The sequence below is a fragment of the Scaptodrosophila lebanonensis genome, unplaced genomic scaffold (assembly GCF_003285725.1).
Source record: "Scaptodrosophila lebanonensis strain 11010-0011.00,11010-0021.00 unplaced genomic scaffold, SlebRS2 tig00000096-arrow-pilon, whole genome shotgun sequence".
Classification (NCBI taxonomy): domain Eukaryota; kingdom Metazoa; phylum Arthropoda; class Insecta; order Diptera; family Drosophilidae; genus Scaptodrosophila; species Scaptodrosophila lebanonensis.
The window spans coordinates 4,665,527-4,686,972 of record NW_022060567.1 but is presented as its reverse complement, the minus strand read 5'-3'; the positions used below and the strand labels follow the sequence as shown (position 1 = coordinate 4,686,972).

The 21,446-nt window shown below is 39.6% G+C and overlaps 2 protein-coding genes across 2 annotated transcripts in view; one reads left to right on the top strand and one right to left on the bottom strand.

Moving 5' to 3' along the window:
- Positions 1–7,726, top strand: part of LOC115627481 (small G protein signaling modulator 1) — a 47,586-nt gene extending 39,860 nt beyond the window's left edge. Inside the window, exons 6-10 of the mRNA XM_030523160.1 lie at positions 57–356; positions 1,215–2,278; positions 5,531–5,835; positions 6,919–7,196; positions 7,266–7,726. Coding sequence (XP_030379020.1) covers positions 57–356; positions 1,215–2,278; positions 5,531–5,835; positions 6,919–7,196; positions 7,266–7,354 — 2,036 coding nt within the window. The 3' untranslated portion in view covers positions 7,355–7,726. The remainder of the gene's footprint in view (positions 1–56; positions 357–1,214; positions 2,279–5,530; positions 5,836–6,918; positions 7,197–7,265) is intronic.
- A 1,004-nt stretch (positions 7,727–8,730) lies between these two features.
- Positions 8,731–12,375, bottom strand: LOC115627591. Its single transcript, XM_030523314.1, has 7 exons — positions 12,065–12,375; positions 11,902–12,006; positions 11,690–11,833; positions 11,529–11,640; positions 9,888–10,231; positions 9,348–9,833; positions 8,731–9,285 (listed from the first exon to the last, which is right to left on the bottom strand). Exons 1-5 carry the CDS (start codon positions 12,263–12,265, stop codon positions 10,065–10,067), a joined length of 729 nt encoding a protein of 242 aa, XP_030379174.1. The 5' UTR covers positions 12,266–12,375; the 3' UTR covers positions 8,731–9,285; positions 9,348–9,833; positions 9,888–10,064.
- Positions 12,376–21,446: the final 9,071 nt, after the last annotated feature.

Sequence of the window (21,446 nt, the reverse complement as noted above, 5' to 3'; positions counted from 1 at the left end):
AAAATTCACATCAGAGCTTAGAAAGTTATGCCTATTTGTCCATTGATTCTCCACAGCGGCCACACATTCTATTCTGGACTTTGTGCGCAGCACTCCGCGACGCGCCCAATTAAGCAGTTGCTCGACAACCGGCAGCAGCGATTGCTCCAACAAGAGTCTCTCCATCGATCAATATCCGCTGGAGTCGCCGCTGCTGCAGCAGCACGCACAGAACACCAGCATCGAGATGGTCTGCTCCACCATGAGGCGTCAGATCATCTCCCGCGCTTTCTACGGCTGGCTGGCCTATTGCCGGCACCTTTCGACCGTCCGCACGCACCTGTCGGGTCTAGTGCATGGACGCATCACGCCAGAGAGTAAGTATCAATCAGAATAAACGCCCACAATTCACCCACAAAAGAAGGAAGTAGGTGTAAGGGAAGCCTTTATAATTGTTATACAATGATTGATGGCTAATGTATATTTGGCTTGAAAGGAAATCCCGCTAGAAAACCCACCACAAGAAAGACCAATAAAAAGGCTAGAAAACTCACTATAAATGTTTAGAAACCCAGGCAAAAATTGGTAGAATATTCAAGAAAAGACATACAAAACCGCTACAAATAGATAGAAAATGGATAGGAAATCCTCTACAAATTACAAGAAACCTCGCTAGAAAATCCACTATAATTAACCAGAAAGACCACTAAAAAGGCTAGAAAACTCACTATAAATGTTTAGAAACCCAGGCAAAAATTGGTAGAATATTCAAGAAAAGACATACAAAACCGCTATAAATACTTGTAGATAGAAAATGAAGAGAAAATTTGGTAATGGCTCGAAGAACCGCTAGAAAATTCCTACGAAATCCATAAAAAATTAATAGAAAAACCGCTAGAAAATGGCAAGAAACACCGCTATAAATAGTAGAAAACAGTTGTATTTCCATTTGTAAAAAAGTTATTTCGTCACAAAAAAGGTTGCCGATTCAGCTTTCAAAACCCTTATACTTGTATAAGAAGTTTCACTTCAAAACGTACCCAAATAGGAATATACATATATTCCGCTAACTTGATTAACTCCCTCATACAAGAATTTTTTCTACTCACCAGTTAAAATATATTTTTTAGACCAGTATTGTCTGCAGAGTTTTATTTATTGGAGTCATACTAATTACTTAAAAAAGTGAAATGCATTTTTCTAATTTTTCATTTCTGGTCGCACACTCATTGCAGTGAAAGCCGATGAGGAGGGCTTGACGAAGGAGCGATGGGAATTACTCAACGTTGACGGCGTCATGCACAACCAAACAGAGTTCTATCGCCTGGTCTACTTTGGTGGTGTAGAGCCGGAACTACGTAAGCAGGTGTGGCCGTATCTGTTGGGCCACTATGCGTTCGGATCCACGCTGGAGGACCGTCAGAAACAGGATGAGACTTGCAAGCACTACTACGAGACGACGATGAGCGAGTGGTTGGCTGTGGATGCCATTGTGCAGCAGCGGGAAAAGGAAAAAACAGCACGAGCTGTGGCCAAGCTGAGCTCGGGCAGTAACAGTGGAAATGAGCGTACGGTGCGCGCTGCTGATCTGGAGGCTGGTGGTGAGCTAGAAAACGAGGTGTTTGAGGACATATCAGACATTTCAGATCCAGGCGACTTGGAGTCCGATGATGAGCAGGGGCAACAGCAAAAGGAACAGGAACAACCACTAGCCCCCAAAGCCGCACTCGTAGGAACGGGCAGTGGTTCGCACCTAAGCGTGAAGCCCATACCACGTGCTATGAAGACCAGCACAGATTCAGGTCATGTGGATGAAGGACTCGATGATCTGGACGAGGAGGAGGAACAACAAAAAGAACAACAACAAGATCAGCAACAGACATCAGCAGTGAATACGAGCAAGCCCTTGGATGAAAAATGTGTGCCAAGCTCCTCTACATCGCCCACCTCTAGCTACGAGACAGTTGGCGGCGCGACTCAAATGGCTGATACACGGAGCGTCCTTAGCCCAGAGTACCTCAGCGCCGATGATTTGCAGGCACAGCTGCTGCTAGACGAAGAACCCCAAGAACCGCCAGAGGAGGCCAGCAAGCCATTGCAGGCGGCTGTCATCATAACCAACGCATCAGTAGACATTGCCAATTGGCAGCAAGGGTCGAAGCCAGGTGGGAGCAACGGCCAAATGTCACCTCTCACGGAGCAAGCGGTCGAAGGCGCCAGTGGTGGCACACTGGATTCACTGCAGCAGCCAAAGTCCTCATGCGCATCTCCAGCTAGCTCCAATGGAGGTGTTTACAGCGTAAGTAACACTTACCTCCTTTTCAAATCTCTACTTGCTTTTGAGCTATTTGGTTTTCAAATATACGAGTATGTTGTTTTCTGGATTAGTTTACAATTTTTCCAGTTCGAATTCCCGAGTTCCGAGCAATTGTTCACAATGTGAGATACCCGTCTCTTCAAAAAATTAAGTCCAAATATTTGTAGCACCACCGCTTTTAAAAATTCAGTGAAAACATCCCGTTTTCTTTACCTGACTCTACACTTATATACATACATACTTCCACCTATAATATACTGTAAAACGATATACTAGATTGGAGCGAAAGTACTAGAAGGTAGGTGAAACACTCCACGAAATCTATTAATCGACATAGCCGGGCAGCGCGGACCCCAGGTCTTTCCTTCGTAATCTAGAAGAGATGACTTTAGTATCCATGTTACCTATAATCCTCACGGGTGTGGCATTCATGTGGGAGCGCAAGAGACAAAACCTGTCCCAGCGGTGGGTAGAGTTCCGTGAGGATTTGCTAGAGGCATTCCCCACAGCACCCTATGTGGTGAAGTGCCGTCGAGCGGTGCGGGAGTGGTTCCAAGGAGAGTCCGAGTCGAGTCCGAGTCTGGCGTACTCACGGGCGATGCAGGAGCTCATGCTCGACGCAGACTGGACGCCAGAAGAATAGTTGATACTTATTCACCACAACAGTCACCCATCAATACGCAGCAGAATCCGCGTCGGTAAGGAGATCCGAACGATATCCGAGCTCGCACTGGCCATGAACCGACTGGAAAAGGTAGTGCGAGGAGAAGCCCCACCCATGTCAGTGGGCGAGACGAGCCTAATGGTTCCACTCGCGGCGGCACAGCCAACACCCGCCGTCGATGAAATTCCGGGGTCACAGCATTCAATTACACATCTGCCATGCCGACGCTGTGGAATACCAGGCACTACCTAGGATATTGCCCTAATGCCAAGAGATTGCTGGGAGTGCGGGAAAGTGGGCGTGCGAGCGAATGGGTGTTGCAGGCGTCCAGCGGGAAATGCCGGAGCCCGCGCAGGAGAACTAACGGCAGAACGCACGCTAGCGATGGTGTTGAGGGTAGACTGCGATCTGCGGTCTGCCCTCGACGCGTTGGTGGATACCGGAGCCACAAGTAGCTTCGCAAGCCCGTCCCACCAGTAGGGGGGAATGTGCGAGTTGTTGACGTGCCGGTATCGATGGAACGATTTGCGAGGAGACTATGGCGATGATGGCGAATGGAAACATTCGCTCACGGGGAGGACTCAGATGCGCCAGAAGAGACTGCGGTTGTTGGGAAATGAAGACCAGAAGTTACTTTAGGTGTGACAACAATACAACACACACACACCAATTAACGCCTACGAAACACCAGACAACACTCGGGAGAAGTCACAGATTTTGCAAAGGAAAGTGCAACCTAAATTTGCAAAAAAAAAAAAAAGATAGAACGCTACAGTCGAGCAAGCCCGACAGTAAAATAGCCTGTACTCTCCACAAAAAGGAAAAATTAAAAAAAAAAATTTAAAAAAAATTAAATTATTAAAAAAAATGAATGAATGAATTAATTAAATTAGAATACATGTTTATGTTCAGTTTTAACAGCATACATTTACATCACGTACCTATGCGTGTTCATATGCGTGTATGTATGCAGCACAAAGTTGAACAAAGCAGCAACAACAACAGCTGCGGGCAGCGCTGCCGACAGAGCTGCAGGCAGCGCATGAGCAGCGATTTTACTTATGGCTATAACTTTCTTCAGAATTGACCTATCATAATGAAATTTGGCACACGGACACATTACTAACTGGATATACCTACCAAAATTGATTTCAAAATTCCGAGAATTACGGAAGTTATAAGAAACAAGAGAGAACGCTACAGTCGAGCAAGCCCGACAGTGTAATACCCTGTACCCAGGTAAACTTCCGTCACTGAGTTATATGCGCCCAAAGCAGCAGCAAAAAGAGGAAGAAGAAGAGCGAACTTGTTACTGCAGTTTGTGGGGGTTGTACTGGCGAGAATTTGTTTCGCTAATAACTTTTCTTAGAATTGACAGAATTCAATAAAATTGTAAACAACAGTAGATTTTATATTTATTTTTTATAAATTATTTATAAATTATGTGTGCAAAGTTTGGTTCAGGTAGCATTTGAAATGTGGACGCTATTGACGAAATTCTGCAGCGGGGGAAGGGGGGGAAAATTAAAAAAAAAAAAAATAAACTCGTCCTTACTCGGACCTAGGAGAATCTGGATGCCAACTTTGGTTATTCTAGCTTTTATAGTTTCTGAGATCCTCGCGTTCATCCAGACGGACAGACGGACGGACATGTCTAGATCGATTTCTCTCGTCATGCTGATCAAAAATATATATACTTTATGGGGTCGGAGATGCTTCCTTCTGTATGTTACATACTTTGCACAAACCTAATATACCCTTTTTTCCCTACGGGTACAGGGTATAAAAACACTGAGATCCTTGCGCTCATACAGACAGACGGACAGACAGACAGACGGACATGGCTATATCGACTCGTCTTCTCATCCTGATCAATAATATATATACTTTGTGGGGTCTGCCACGCCTCCGTCTGTGTGTTACATACATGCGCACAAAACTAGTATAGCCTTTCACCCTTTGGGTACAGGCTATAAAAATGCACGGCAACACGTGGCCAACAGCTGCAGCCCCACAACATAACGCTGGCTGTCAAAGCTGACAGCTACATAACGCCATAATAAGGAATGGGGAGCACTGCCACCGACTGCCAAACCAACAGGTGGCAGCCTCCTACAACGAGCACCGCTGGCGCAGGAGCTAGTTGGCAGCCCCTCAGACTGACTCCTCCTAAGAAAGGGAGGAGGAATAGTTGATAAGTCTGGGCTAGAGAATGCAAAATGGAGTTGTACGAATTTTAGTTGAAGTTGGGCCGCGAAGGCAGAAGGTTTTAGTTCATAGTTTTGTAATTTGATTTTTGTTAGCCAAAGAGCCACGGGAGGCGGAACGTTTAATATATCCCCCCATTAAAAAAAACAAACCAACAGCGTAACAACTTTTTTTTCGGGTTGCCAAAATATTTTGCATCTACTGTACCCACGTCAGAGCATCGTGGCGAGAGTGCATTTAAAAGATCGCAATATTAGCCGTATATGTACATGCTTTTTTTTATTGAAATAACGACTATGTTTTCTAAATATCATCCATTAATGCCTATACACATATGTATGTACGTATCTCAAATTATTTAGAGCGAGCTCCTAGAACAGTTTGGTCTCAATCTCCATCGCATTGAGAAGGATGTGCAGCGCTGTGACCGCAACTATTGGTACTTTGCTAATGAGAATCTGGATAAGCTGCGCAACGTCATATCGACCTATGTGTGGGAGCATCTGGATGTGGGCTATATGCAGGGCATGTGCGACCTCGTCGCCCCACTGCTCGTAATCTTCGACGATGAGTCCTTGAGCTACAGTTGCTTCTGCAAGCTGATGGAGCGCATGATTGAGAACTTTCCCAGTGGCGGTGCAATGGACATGCATTTTGCCAATATGCGGTAAGGAATAATTAATTGAAACTTTATAAACAAATCGAAAAATATCGCTTAGGAAAGTTCATTTAATCTTGTCGAAAAAGCTCCGTTTTATGCAAATAAATAAATAATCAGAACATACTTTCAAATTTCAATAAATTTCCCATAATGGATTGGATAGCGGTTTGAATGATTTTAAAACGAGACTTTTTAATAGTGGGAAAGATCCTAGGGGACTATTGTAGTCAGGTCTAACTTATTCGAATGTAAAGTAAATATGTGAATTTTAACGTTGTATAGTAATTCATAAAAAAATAATTAATAGTAATAGAGGTAAACACACATAATTCCTTTGGCACAAGATTGAGCTTTCAGAAATTTGTTTGTTTACAACTAAGTTTCTTAGCTTGTGAAAAGGCTTTTTATAAAATTTCCACCCACAGTTATTCTTGCTGTGGGATTTAACTTAAAGTCTGTATCTGTGAATAAATGAGAGCAGAGAGTTGTAAATTAAAATTGTATAGGCTAGACTTTGGTCCAGCTAGGGAAAATTTGGGTGAACAATTACATATTTAAGACATTCGGTCAATGGTATTCACTGCTTTTGCACAATATTTACACATGTTGTTTTAACAGCAGCTATATAAGAGCCAATTGGCAATGCAAACAAACTTTTTTAAGCAGCTATGTATGTATTTGTAGTTGTAATATAGTACTCTGTCATAGTTTAAATTGGAGAATATGTTCTAAATCATATTTTCGAACAATGCATTTACCGATGAAAGGAAAGAGTTATGTGGATATGGAAGCCATTCATTGGAGATTCTTTTAGACCGTGCAAGTCAATGTACGAAGTCTGAAGTAGTCCCCTTCATTGAAATTAGAAAAAGTACATTATTCCTAAATTACTAAATTTTGTATACGTAAAAATCCTGTTTGTTTTGGAACGCACCTTGTAGTTGGATTAGAATTTGGCACGTCTGCAGATTTTAGGCGTTTCGAAAACTAACTGGTAGTCCTTTCAGCTAAAATGCTCCTTGCGGGAAAACTGGAATGCAATTGCTATAAAATTTATACTGTCTTTTTTGCTTTCTTTATTGGGCGCAGTTCACTCATCCAGATACTGGACTCAGAAATGTACGATTTAATGGACTCGAACGGCGACTACACGCACTTCTATTTCTGCTATCGCTGGTTCCTGCTGGACTTTAAGCGGGAACTGGTCTACGATGACGTCTTTTCCACCTGGGAAGTCATCTGGGCGGCCAAGAACATGGCTTCCGGCCATTTTGTACTCTTCCTAGCTCTGGCTCTATTGGAAACCTACCGCGACATTATCTTGTCGAACAGCATGGACTTTACGGATGTCATCAAGTTCTTTAATGGTAAGCTAATACGCAGTTATATACATGAATTTTCATTTATCTTTATATATTTATATGTACCTATTTCAGAGATGGCCGAACGTCACAATGCACAGGCGGTTTTGCAACTGGCTCGAAGTCTCGTGCTGCAATTGCAATTGATCATTGAAAATAAGTAAATTGAATTTATGGTATACTATATAGTATATAGGAATATAAAGCAAAGTATAGTAGCGGTAGTTTTCTACAATTTTTCTCTATTTTTTTTTTATCCGGAAACAATATCCCCATCCTTGCACAAAATGAACTTGTACGTATCTACATGTATTTGAATTTAAGCTGTGTGCGCATATCTCTTAAAACCAATCACAGGGGCTGAAAACACATAAGACTCCAAAGAAACTATGCTATTTATTGTACAAAATGAAAACCCAAATTATATACTATATACATATATTGCTCTAACTACACCAATTATTCTACTTATAAAAATATACCAGAAAGGTATTGTGTGTAATGGAAAGTTTTCAGTGCAATCGTGCAATCTGCGAGACGAGAAGTTATTTCAATATACATACAATATATGGATGTGCATGTACCTTAATAAATATTTTTTTTAAACAAAAATTGATATATGTAAGTATTATGTATGCAAAAGTAGAAAAATATTAGTGAAATGTTATGCAAAAATCAAAACCATACACAATTATATATACAAGTATAACTAATACATGCTGTAGAAAATGATATATAGTATGAATCGGTTAGATTCCAAGTCCCACATCGTACATCCTTGTAGTACCAATACGACTATTTAAACAATGTACCAGCGAAGAAAACACTTAAAACAATCAGTCAACAATAAGTCAAAAATGTACCACAACAATTACTATACTATATGATATGTTTGTATCTATTGTACAATATGCATATATGTAACTATGTATGTATGTATGTCTGAAGACTCATTGGAAACGTTATTTAAAATACGAGTTTGTAAGTACTATCTATATACACATATACATATGTATGAGCCGTTTACTTGCCAAATCTTGTTCCACATTTAATTTACTTTATTTTTATAGTTATGTACTTACTCGTACGTATGTACATATGTATATGTATGTACAAAAATATACAGAAAAAGATTTGTGTAAGCTATTATATGTTTGTACTATAAAGTATTATCTCCTGTGTGATCTCTCTACACTGAGTATAAATGTTGTGGATTATCTACTATTATTAAAAGAAAACTTTGTAAATGTACCTTTCTCTCGTCGAGTAAAAATATTTAAGATCTGGAAAGATGGGGAAATCCTGAGAACAGGCGAACAACAACTGCTAGGAACTCAGTATTTTCTGCAATGAAGTACATACTACATAGTGTTTGTTAAAAAGTATGGGTGTGAAATGTTTCCTATGTATGTAAGTATATAATGTATCCAGAAAATAAAGATTACACTTGTATGTACCTACCTACTACTATTCGAAAACGGAACGTATTCCATTATAATTTAAAAAAAAAATGCATTTCTTGTGATTAAAAAAGTTGTAGTTGGTTGGTTATGTTTCTGTTTTAATTCAACATCATTTCACTTTCTGTCCTTCATAAACATGAGAACATGATAAATTGACGATACGATAGGAACACTCGACTATCGTCCGCAAAGACTGTGAATTAAAAATATATAGTAGGAGTGTTGTAAATGTATGTCTGTAAGTGGTTGCCCGTTTAGGAATCGTCCGATGTTTCCATAATGCGACAAAATATAGGAATATTTTCGATCTTGGTGCTGTTCGATGTTGAGTCTTTGTCCAAAGTACTTTGAATGTAATCGCTACAAAACGAATTCCATTTGCGCGTAGTTAAGAAGTCTTCGAACAACGCCACCCTCGAAGGAATACATCTATCGATATAAAAACGTTGACGCTGCCATATGTTTCCCGGATTCTGAGCACTCTCCATTAACCAGAAACGTGGAAGGACCAAGCACTGCACTGTCGTGCGTGCCATTATCACGCGATGCTCAAATGTCTCACCCAAACCAAAAATGCCTCCGTATGTAAGCGACCCAACATCTATGAAGTGGGTCTCAAATTGGTCTGGGAGCTGTGGATTGGTTCAATTAATCACTTACTTACTAACAGTAAATGCTAAGTGTGCTGGCATACTTCCGTTTGAGATCTCGCTAACCCCTTGGACCGTAATATCGTGCTGCTGAGCGATGATAGGGTAAAAACTTCGCTTTCCTTCAGAAGGAGCCTGTGGCTTGATCGTTCAATAAAACTTCTTGATGGGTCCAAGGCTTGAGAGTGCTCTGTTGTTTCGCTTAAATTTCTACCATTTAGGTCATCGTATTCCTCGACCTCTTGTTCCTCACCCTCAAGCGACTCTTTTTCGGTATAAGGGTCCAAAAGAGACATATGTACTGGGTCAGGGATGGGTGGTGCATTGTGTCCGCATGCTTGCTCGATTCCCTCGAGTCCTAACGCACTTCTACGTGGTCTGCGCGGATGCGGAATGGCATCTTCAGAAGTGCTGCTCTCTAAAACTTCTTTAATATTAAAGCTTGACTGTTTGGCTGACATTGGGTAAGTGCTAGTTCTTTTCCTATAACCAGCTAATTCATATTGCTTGGTACTGTTCACTTTGGAGACCTGTGGCAAAGACTATGTGAGGATGACTCTACAGTTAGGTGATTTAGATCATACCCTCATATGAAGACACTGCAGTATAACACATTCGCCGCTTAGAATAAAATAAACGTAGCTCACTGAACCTCTGTTCTCAGAGTATATGGTGTCCAGCGGATGGTATTGCTTAATGGTGCCAAACTTACAAGCCTCTACAATCTACATTATGAAATACAAATAGACTTTAGTTCGCATTTAGTGAACGAGGATTAAGATCAAGTGTCTTGCCTGGTTCCTGCTCATAAAACTGAAATATTCCAGGCCCGCTAAGGCCCTCTTCTTCTCCCGCCAAATTTTTACAGCATATGGCCCTAATATTTCGTGGAAATCACGGTCATTTAAAAGTAAAAGCTCACAAGCCGCTGCAGGACATTAGGAAAGAGTCTTCGTCAATTATTATGTCATCTAGGGACTCGTATATGCCTAATTGTACCCTGTACCCAAAGTTTATAAGCGTGTACATTTTTTATTTCAACCAGAACAAAAAATAATTTGTGTGTAAGGGCAACACGCGATAGAAGTGAAACTTTATGGCTGTATTGGAATGATTAAATAAGTTAATTTATTTAGATTGGTCAGAGAAGCCTTTATAATTATTCATAAATGATGGTGGCTAATGTAAATTTGCCTTCGCTAGCAAATGGTTATCGCTTAAGGTTATCGTGCTAGAAACTAGCTTCAAATCCTGCTATGAATAGCTAGAAACCCTGCTAAAAAATGGATAGAAAAGCAATTTTAAGTAGCTAGAGAAAGTGTGGAAAATCTGCTAATCCACCTAAAAATGTCTAGAAAACCCAATGAAATTAGATAGAAAAATCGTTAGATACGTAAATGGGTAGACAAGCTATTTGAAGTAGTTAGAAAAAGAGTGGAAAATCCACCACAAATCGGCCTAAAAATATCTAGAAAACCCACTAAAAATAGATTTAAAATATCGTAAGTAGCACCACTATATATAGCTATAGAACACACTTAAAAAAATAGAAAACCCGCCGTCACCGATGGCTGCCGATCCAGCTTTCAAGAGCCTCTGACAATATTTTAAACATATTAATGGAAACCACAAAAAATGGCGACTCTGAAAAATCAAAATACCAGATGCGAGTTTATTTTAATGTATGTATGTATGTTACCTTCGGGCAGCATTTTCCATTCATAATTTCAATTTCGTCAGCTGGTCTACTTGCTGTTCAATTATGTGCGCCTGTTATCGTGCTATTGGTTTCGTTACGGAAAAGGTTGCTGATCCAGCATTTAAAACTGACACATAAGAAGTTTAACTTCAAAAAAGTTTCGAATATAGAAAACGTTGCCAAGGGTTTATACCCTTGTATTCAAATATATTGTACTCAAACATTTTGATAATAATTGGGGTATACTTTGAAATCAAATGGTTTTCTCTCTCAGACAACCACACAATATTTTGTGTTAGAATATGGAGGTCTAGTTGTTGGAATGGATAGGGACCTGCATTAAAATTGATTGACCTAGTTTAGTTTGTAGAGTGATCCCATATGGCTATATGCATATTAAAACCTTCACATTCTTAATCAACAACATTAATACATACTTGTATTTAATGTGCTAGTGCAGCGGGTACAGGGTATGTATACAAAGGCTCCAATGTTACTTTATCGTTCCGAAAATTTTCACACTTACACGTCGATGTAAACGAATGAGTTCTTAGTTGCTGTTCAAGCATATCTACATCTCCAACACAATCGCCAGGGCCGTAGATAGCTTCGGTTTTGTCTTCGTAGGCATTGGTCACCTATTGCAAACATTATGCATTTTTTCAAAGCATTTCTTTCAATACGTACCGCATTGAACACCTTTTTGGTCATCTCTACCTCTCCGGTAACAATAAAGTATATAGTTACACCTCTATCTCCTTCTTTCATTAGCCTGCGACCAGCTCCACAAGCCATGAACCTTAAGCAAGGCACCATCCGGGCTCGTATTTTCTGTAGATTTTATTAATAATAGATATAAACTTATTCCGAATTATCTAACTCCGATATATACTACGTACCGGTGGTATTTTTGAAAAACATGCCAAATGAGCAACAATGCTGACCAATTTTTTACGCTCCTCGACAGTTCGCGTATAACTAGCGGTCCCCAAAAGCGCCTTTTCCTGTTGTCGTTACCAGGTAGAACTACATAGTGGGTGCACAGCTTTATTGCATACTTACTGCCATTGTTAATATACCCGCCTTGCGCTTGCGTCGGAACAACGTGGCAACATTTCTCTTGGCATTCAGGGAGACAGTATGCTGCTCATCCGTATCCGTTAGCCATTGCCGATTGAACAGAACACTGCGCACTAATTTGCGAAAGCGCGCCCTAGCCGCCTTCTTCTTCACGCTATCTAATTCGCGAGGACGTTTGGACATTCTCACTTCACTATACGTCTATACTCGTATATATATATATATATATATATATATATATATATGTATATATTATTAAAACCACCTAATCTTCTACACAACAATTCTGGTTGGCTTCTATATATACTTTTGTGCTGAGAATTGTGTGTGTGTCGTATTGAGTTAGAGAGTTTTGTTATGACTAAAGAGCTCGAGATCGTCTTGAAGTAATAGACCCGGTAGCTAAGATTCAAATATACATAATTATTATTTCTATACCCTGTACCCGTAGGGTAAAAAGGGTATATTAGGTTTGTGCAAAGTATGTAACATGCAGAAGGAAACATTCCGACCCCATAAAGTATACATATATTCTGAATCAGCATGACGGGCGAACTCGACCTAGACATGTCCGTCCGTCCGTCTGTCTGGATGAACGCAAGGATCTCAGAAACTAAAAAAGCTGGAATAGCCAAAGTAGGTATCCAGATTCTCCTAGGCCCAAGAAAAGACGAGTTTATTTATTGACTGTGGGAAATACTTTTCAACACGCTGTTGCATCTACACATTCCGCAAAAACAACCAATAATTGGACTCAAGAGAATGGTATTGATGTCCTAGATTGACCATCATCAAGCCCAGGTCTAAGCCCAATAGAAATCTTTTGGGTAATCATTAAAATAAAGCTGAGAAACTACCTACAACCTGCTCTATCTGGATTAAAATCAAAATTTCAGATGTTGGACCTTATAACATCTGAAGAATGTCTAAATTAAGTTAATACTGTCAAAAATAAAAGTGATGATACTCAATTTTAATTAGTAACGAGTAAAAAAGCTAAAGTCGGGTGTCCCGACTTTGAAATACTCTGTACATATGTTTACAATAATTATAGAAATTAAAAAAGTAAGAGAATTAAAAAAAAAAAAAAAGATGTTGATCGATTTTACCTCTTTTGGTATTCGAACTCACGTAAAGGGTGTATAATTGCACATATACAAAGCAATTGCGTCTATGTGAGTGTATGTATGTATATGCTCGTATATTCGTGTCTGTGTAAGCATGTTCGCAATCAACCAAACAGCAACATCAGCAACAGCGGCGGGCAGCGCTTAAGTAGCGCTGCAGCAGCAACATATAAATAAATTGATGGCTATAACTTCTTGTTAAATCGGTCTATCGTGATGGCATACGGACACATAATTACTAACTGGGGGTAATTCCCAAATTTGAGCTCGAAATTCCAAGAATTACGGGAGTTTGAGGAAATGGGGATTTGCATGAGAGAGGGGGGTGGTAGGTAAATTCCAAAATACACATTTTCTGCGTATTCACATAAGGCATCTGGGACTAAAATTTGGTGTCCTTAGGTCTTATAGTCTCTGAGATATGGGCGATTATACGAATGGAAAATCGGGAAAACCCCCATAGGGGGGGAAATCAAAAAAATAAAACAAACTTGCACAGCGTACACATATAACGCATCTTTGCGCAAAGTTTGGTGTCTCTAGCTCTTGTAGTCTCTGAGATCCAGGTGTTCATACGGACAGACGGACAGACAGACAGGGCTATATCGACTCGTCTCGTCATGCTGATCAAGAATATATATACTTTGTGGGGTCTGCCACGCCTCCTTCTGCCTGTTACATTTTCAGCTCCCGCGAACCTAATATACTCTTGTACATTTTATGTACAGAGTATAAATATTGTAGCCGTACCAAATATATCGTGTACTATGAAAGTTTCCTTATTGAAATTGATATTTTGCATTATTGTTATTACGAAGCTAGAACAAATGTACTAGTACCAATTGGACCAAAGGTGCTAGTTGCAAAAGAACTTTTTGCATATTGTTATGCGAATGTGTGCATGTGTTGACATGAAACTAAAGTTAATTCAAATGTACCAAAGGTACTAGTATCAAACTTAAGAATACTTTGGGGAACTTTTAACACGATGGAGCATCCGCACACTCTGCAAAAACAACCAATAATTGGAATAATACCCAAATGTACTAGTTACAAGGTTAAATTACGAAGGTACTAGAACAAATTGTACCAATTGTACCAAACGTACTAGTTATAAAGGTACTTTTTGTATATTGTTATGTGAATGTGTGCATGTTTTGATATGAAATTAAAAGTAATTTCATATTCATAAAAAATTCATTACTACTTCTAAAGGTACTGGTTACTAAACTTTAGTATTATTTGGGGAATTCTTTTAAAGGTACCTTTGTACCAAAGGTTACAACGGTACTCATTACAACGGTACTACTAGGTACTAGTACCATATTTTATTTCGGTTTGTCAGTGATGATCAAAAACAAGTACTACGAAGGCGTATCATATCATATATTAAGCAGTACAACCAAGATCTTATCAAGCAATGCATATCAGCCAAGGGTGTGGGAAACTTTAGGTTAGAGTTAGAGTTGTACTAGTGATCTTCCTTACACAACAGTATGTTTTGAACTCCTAAAAAATGTTTGTTTATAATAAATAACTGCAAAGATATAGAGTCAAAAGTAGAGTGTACGAATAGTTGTTGGTTACACTGTATAGTATAGTAGGGCAATGCAACAGTGCTAAAGAAAAGATTTGATGCTCGTGCGCTTTGGTCTTTCGTCAAGAAACACAAACAAATATTAGGCAAGTGCCGTTACATTTTTCGGGCGTCGAAATAAACCATCAAACACTAAGCAAGTGCAGCTGCGTTTTTCTCGATGCTTCTTTTGCATTGCTTCTCTTTCGGTCGCTTGCTTTGCTTTAAGCGGCGAAGCTTAATTTAATTGAACGTGTTGCCTTACGAAGACGCGCGTTCAAACTGTTTGCTGTTTTTGTGTTTGAAAAATAAAATTACAACATACCGCAGGTAAGAACAAAGCATTAATTACAAATTAATAAATCAAATATGTACAACAAAAGTCACGAAAGTAGGCTAAAGAATATAATATAAAAAGGCTATAGAAACACTTAATAACAAATTAAATGTGCAGAAAATTATTGTGACAATTACGAAATGTTTAATCAAGAAATAGAAATCAAAGAAAATGTGCATTTTCAGAATAAGGATTATTTAAATAGTGATTTAAGAAAGTGGTTTATAACAGGCATAGGCCAACAAGGGAGTGTGCGGTAGAATTAATACGCGTTTAAAAAAAAAAAAAACATAATACTGAGGTTAATTCAATTTATAAATACACTGAGGGAAAAAAATCAGAAATATCACAAATTGCAGGTGGCTCTTAACTCCATATTTGTTTAGCGAATCAAATAGCAAGATTATATAGATTTGCATAATTTGTTAAATATTTATATCAACACTGATGGTTTATCCCTTTTCCAAAGTTCTAGAGCGAAAACTTGGCCAAAATTGGTATTCGGATAAATAACATTGAAAATGCTCCCATTTTACCAATAGGTATTTTTTTTTGGGTAAGGGGAAGCCAAATAGTTGCGATGACTTTTTGGAAAGGTTCACATCAGAGTTGGGTCATGTTTTTGTTTTGTTACAGGCTCTAAGCCAATTCAAATCAAGTCTATTACATCCGATTCTGAGGGAGCATTTAGAGGTAGGCGATTTAGGAGTTTTTATTACAGAGCCTGTTGATTCCTCAGATATACTTGTAGGAATATATTTAGTAGACTCGGAATCACCCGATTGTGAGGAAGGCTTTTTGTTGTCTGATTTGCAATTATTGCCTATGCTACATAACTAAACTAAACAAAACAAGAGAGAACGCTACAGTCGAGCAAGCCCGACAGTGTAATACCCTGTACCCAGGTAAACTTGCGTCACTGAGTTATATGCGGCCATGGCAGCAGCAAAAAGAGGAAGAAGAGCGAACTTGTTGCTGCAGTTTGGGGGGGTTGTACTGGCGAGAATTTGTTTCGCTAATAACTTTTCTTAGAATTTTAAACAATTTTAGACAATTATATATAAATTATGTGTGCAAAGTTTGGTTTAGGTAGCATTTGAAATGTGGACGCTATTGACGAAATTCTGTAGCGGGGGAAGGAGGGGAAAATTAAAAAAAATAAAATAAACTCGTCCTTACTCGGACCTAGGAGAATCTGGATGCCAACTTTGGTTATTCTAGCTTTTATAGTTTCTGAGATCCTTGCGTTCATCCAGACGGACGGACAGACGGACGGACATGTCTAGATCGATTTCTCTCGTCATGCTGATTCAGAATATATATACTTTATGGGGTCTGTTAGAGAGTTTCAGATTATGCAAGTAGAAGATCCTCGGAGCTCCCAAAATCCAAAGGCAGAAACAATAAGAGAGCGTAAACGTCTTGTCTGTTTGAGTTGCTTTAATACAGTGAAGTGAGCATGACTTAAGACCTAGTTACAATGCGTAAATTAATCAGCTGTTATACATACAAGTTGTTAACCCTAACATGACAATGTTCTAACAAACTCCGGCTCAAGTTGAATGTAGAAATAACAATTTACAATTTCAAATTCATTAATTTACAGCAATGTCTATGTTTCTCCTTGGATAAGGATTTAGTGAAAACATCCGCTATGTTTTCTGCCGTAGGAACATATTCGATCGCGATCTCGTTTTGTTCATGCTTCTCTCGGATGTAGTGGAACCGTATGTCAATATGTTTGCTTCGCTTATGTACCATTGGATTTCTAACGATCGCAATTGCCGCTTGGTTGTCAGATCTCAATGTAGTTGCTGCCTCGACATACTTCCAAAAACCCATTTCGGAAAGTAGACTGCGCTGGAATGCAATCTCTTTGGCTCCTTGGCACATGGCAATGTACTCAGCCTCCATTGAACTTAGAGCCACCACACTTTGTTTCTTTGCCTCCCATGCCACAGGTGCTCCGGCGAACATTATTATGTAGCCGCTAAAAGACTTCCGATCAAATGATTGTGATCCCCAGTCAGCATCTGTATAACAAGCAAAATTTTCAAAGTTATTGTCAAATTTAGTTATACCTTTTGGTGCGCCTTTCAAATATCGCAAAACGTGTTTTGCGGCCGTAAAGTGCTCTTTGTGAGGATGATCGTTGAACTGGGACAACTTTGATACAGTGTACGCTATATCTGGCCTCGAAACCATGGCCAAATAGTTGAGTCCTCCAATAAGTGATTGGTATCTTTTGATGTCATCTACTTCGCAGCAATTGTTGTCCGTGCATTTCTGCAACACAGTGCCCATAGCAAGTGGTGTAAACGATGGCTTACAATCCTCCATATGCCAGTCTGTCAACAAGTTCTGCGTGTACCGATGCTGATGAATTGATATATCACCCTGTATGCCATCACGCTCGACTTCTAGTCCCAAGTAGTATTTTACTGGTCCTCTGTCAACTGCTTCAACGTGCTTGTTCATCGCCTTTACAATCGCCGCCAGTTTATTATAATTTGAACATGCGACCAACATGTCATCCACATACAATGCAATTATATTAAAATCGCCATCTGTAGTTTCGTCGATGTATACACAGCTATCTGTCAAGCACTGCTTGAACCCAATTTCAGCTAGAACTTCAGATATCTTCGTGTTCCAATCATGACCTGCTTGCTTTAAACCATAGATTGATTTTTTCAGCTTACATACCGAATCCGGTTTCTGTTCATCAATAAACATCTCCGGCTGTCTCATATATACATCCTCCTGTAAGTTTCCATTAAGATACGCCGCCACGATATCAATATGATTAACAAATAATTTGTATTGCGCCGCCAGTCCTAATATTATTCTTATTGTCTGGTATCTTAGTACTGGCGCATACGTCTCCTTGTAGTCGATGTTATATCTTTGCGAACAACCCTGAGCTACTAGTCGCGCTTTGTATCTCTCAATGTTTCCGGTTGCATCGCGCTTTGTTGTAAACACCCATTTACTACCTATGACGTTATATTTTTCATCATCATTAACAAGTTCCCATGTATGTTTTTATATAAGTGTTTGATACTCTGCATTCATCGCTTCTAGCCAATTGTTGCTGTTGTCGCTAGTCAGTGCCTCCTTTACGGTATTTGGATCCGAGTTGCAAACCTCCAGTTGGTTAACTGTTTGTGGAACCACGAAAACTTTTCTTGGCCTGCCTGGTTGACCCGTTCGAAGAGTTTTGGGACGACCTCGCTTTCGCTTTCCAGCCACAATGTTTTCTTCTTCGCTTTCATCAACTAGTATAGCATTCTCATCCATAACGACATCATTGACCTCTTCCTGATTGGCTACGTTGTTACCGCCCGTATCATTTGTGATCGCCAGATGATCCTCCAGGTCGAAAAAGTATTGTCGCTCTGCGTCCACGACATCCGCTCCTTCGCCGTCATCTCGACCAATTGTAAACGATTTTTCCAAGAAAATCACATCTCTGGATACGATAACACATCTTCTGAATGCATCATATAGTCTGTATGCCTTAGACTTCTCTGAGTATCCTACAAATATGCAATGCTGCAAAATTTGTTCACTTGAGGGGAAACCTTATCATTGCTTTTGAACCTTATCAATTGTTTGAATAAGCTAACCTTTCTAGCTGGTCCCTTGGCAAAATAAACCTCATGTAACTTATGCCATGCTTCCTGTGCACTGTTACATGTTCTTATATGTATTAACTCACTGGGCTTCACGCACATAATTATCATTGCCAATGCCTTTTGGTCATTTCTTGTCCATAATAACCGATCCGTTGCAGGTATCGTATCTGGTGACAATTCTACATATTTCCATAAATCCGAAGTAATTAACAGGCTTTTCATTTGAAGTGACCAACTCTCGTAGTTGTCCTCTGTTAATTTATCAATGTTCATTCCGTTTGATATTTTGGAACCTTTTCCAGTGACTGTGTTAATTCACATACAATTCCCTTCGACCAACGAAGTTTGCAAATTATTTTCCAACCAAACAAATAACCGAATTTCGACCAACGAAATATAGTTCGACCAAGACCAACAAAAAAAAAATATATGCGCACTTTTTTAGTTAACGAAAAATCTACCACGCACTACCACGCGTTTTGGTACCGTGCTTATTAAGATTTATTCACACCGCCAACTTGATGAATCTGGGATCTGTGGGACCTGGGCCCATAACCTTTGTTAGAGAGTTTCAGATTATGCAAGTAGAAGATCCTCGGAGCTCCCAAAATCCAAAGGCAGAAACAATAAGAGAGCGTAAACGTCTTGTCTGTTTGAGTTGCTTTAATACAGTGAAGTGAGCATGACTTAAGACCTAGTTACAATGCGTAAATTAATCAGCTGTTATACATACAAGTTGTTAACCCTAACATGACAATGTTCTAACAGGGTTGGAGATGCTTCCTTCTGCATGTTACATACTTTGCACAAACCTAATATACCCTTTTTACCCTACGGGTACAGGGTATAAAAATTACAATATCTAAAAACTGAACCTTTTAAAATATAAATAAATATTGCTCGAAGAAAAAAATCATTAAATAGCCGTTCAGTGGCGTAGAGGAAAAAAATAAACTTTCTTTAGTGAGTATTGCGCTTCCAATGACCCATTTTTCGAAAAAAAAATGCAAATAAAAGAATAAATAAACAGCTGTCTACTTACGGCTGGGCTGCTGATCCCACGCAGAAAGCGCTTTCCGTCTGGAACGAGCGTAGCTGTAAAAAAGACACCGCGCTAGAATAAGAGCGCGCAAACAAAAAAAAAAAACCCGCGGGAAGCAAATTAAAGCGCACAAGCGCGAGAGAGAACCAATAATCGCTCTCACGTTCTCACTAAAAAAAATTGGTGCCTTCCGAATTACGGAATAAGGCAACAAGAAAACAAGAGAGAACGCTACAGTCGAGCAAGCCCGACAGTGTAATACCCTGTACCCAGGTAAACTTGCGTCACTGAGTTATATGCGCCCATAGCAGCAGCAAAAGAGGAAGAAGAAGAGCGAACTTGTTGCTGCAGTTTGTGGGGGTTGTACTGGCGAGAATTTGTTTTGCTAATAACTTTTCTTAGAATTGACCGAATTGAATAAAATTTTGAACAACAGCGACAATTATATATAAATTATGTGTGCAAAGTTTGGTTTAGGTAGCATTTGAAATGTGGACGCTATTGACGAAATTCTGTAGCGGGGGAAGGGGGGGAAAATTAAAAAAAAAAAATAAACTCGTCCTTACTCGGACCTAGGAGAATCTGGATGCCAACTTTGGTTATTCTAGCTTTTATAGTTTCTGAGATCCTCGCGTTCATCCAGACGGACAGACGGACAGACGGACGGACAGACGGACGGACATGTCTAGATCGATTTCTCTCGTCATGCTGATCAAGCATATATATACTTTATGGGGTCGGAGATGCTTCCTTCTGTATGTTACATACTTTGCACAAACCTAATATACCCTTTTTACCCTACGGGTACAGGGTATAAAAAATGCAAAAATAAAACAGTGGCTTAACAATTGAAACCATGAATATTAAGAGCACATCAAATAAAATTTTGCCACCGAGTTGGACAAATTAACATATAACCTAACCTTATAAATACTAATACGCCGGCATACGGCTTCTTCGGCGCTTGCGCGCCACTGCAATATTACCCGAATTTACTCGGGATTTTTACTTTTTTTTCCCGGGCACTAAACCGACACCAACAAAAAAAAATTAAGAAAAAAAAATGGGTAACACCTCCGGGCAAGTTCCGATACTTATTTAAACGTTTTGTTCGCCGATTTAAAAAGGGTCGCGCCCCCGCCGACGTTTGGTCGCTATAGCCGCCTTTTCTACACTCCCAAATTAAAGTAGAAGCTGCCGGGTGTTGAGTGGACGGGAAAGCTAGCCTGGAAGTTGCTCTCTTCTTTTTTTCCTGCCGTTTATTCTCCCTCTAGGCACTGCGGCCGACCGAGTGGAAGTCCCAGGCAAGGTTTGTTGTTGCAGACAGCTGATCAAGGCCCTGCAAATTAATTTAATGCCTATCAGACTGCCTTGCCTAAACACTTGTTGCAAAAAAAAAAATCACGCAATCTGCAACTTACCGTGGTCTGATACTTCTTCCGCAAATATTTTAGCGGCTTTAATGGTTGTACCAAAGCGGTTAAACAGAACAATTACACTCTTTTGAATTCAATTTGGGAACTTTACTTTTTTCCCCACAAAAGGCACAAGCATTTGCTTTCTTGCCAGCGGAAGAAAATTTGACTTTTTTTTTTTTTTTTTATTTCGACAAGTTGAACTTAACACTTCATACACTTCTTGCTT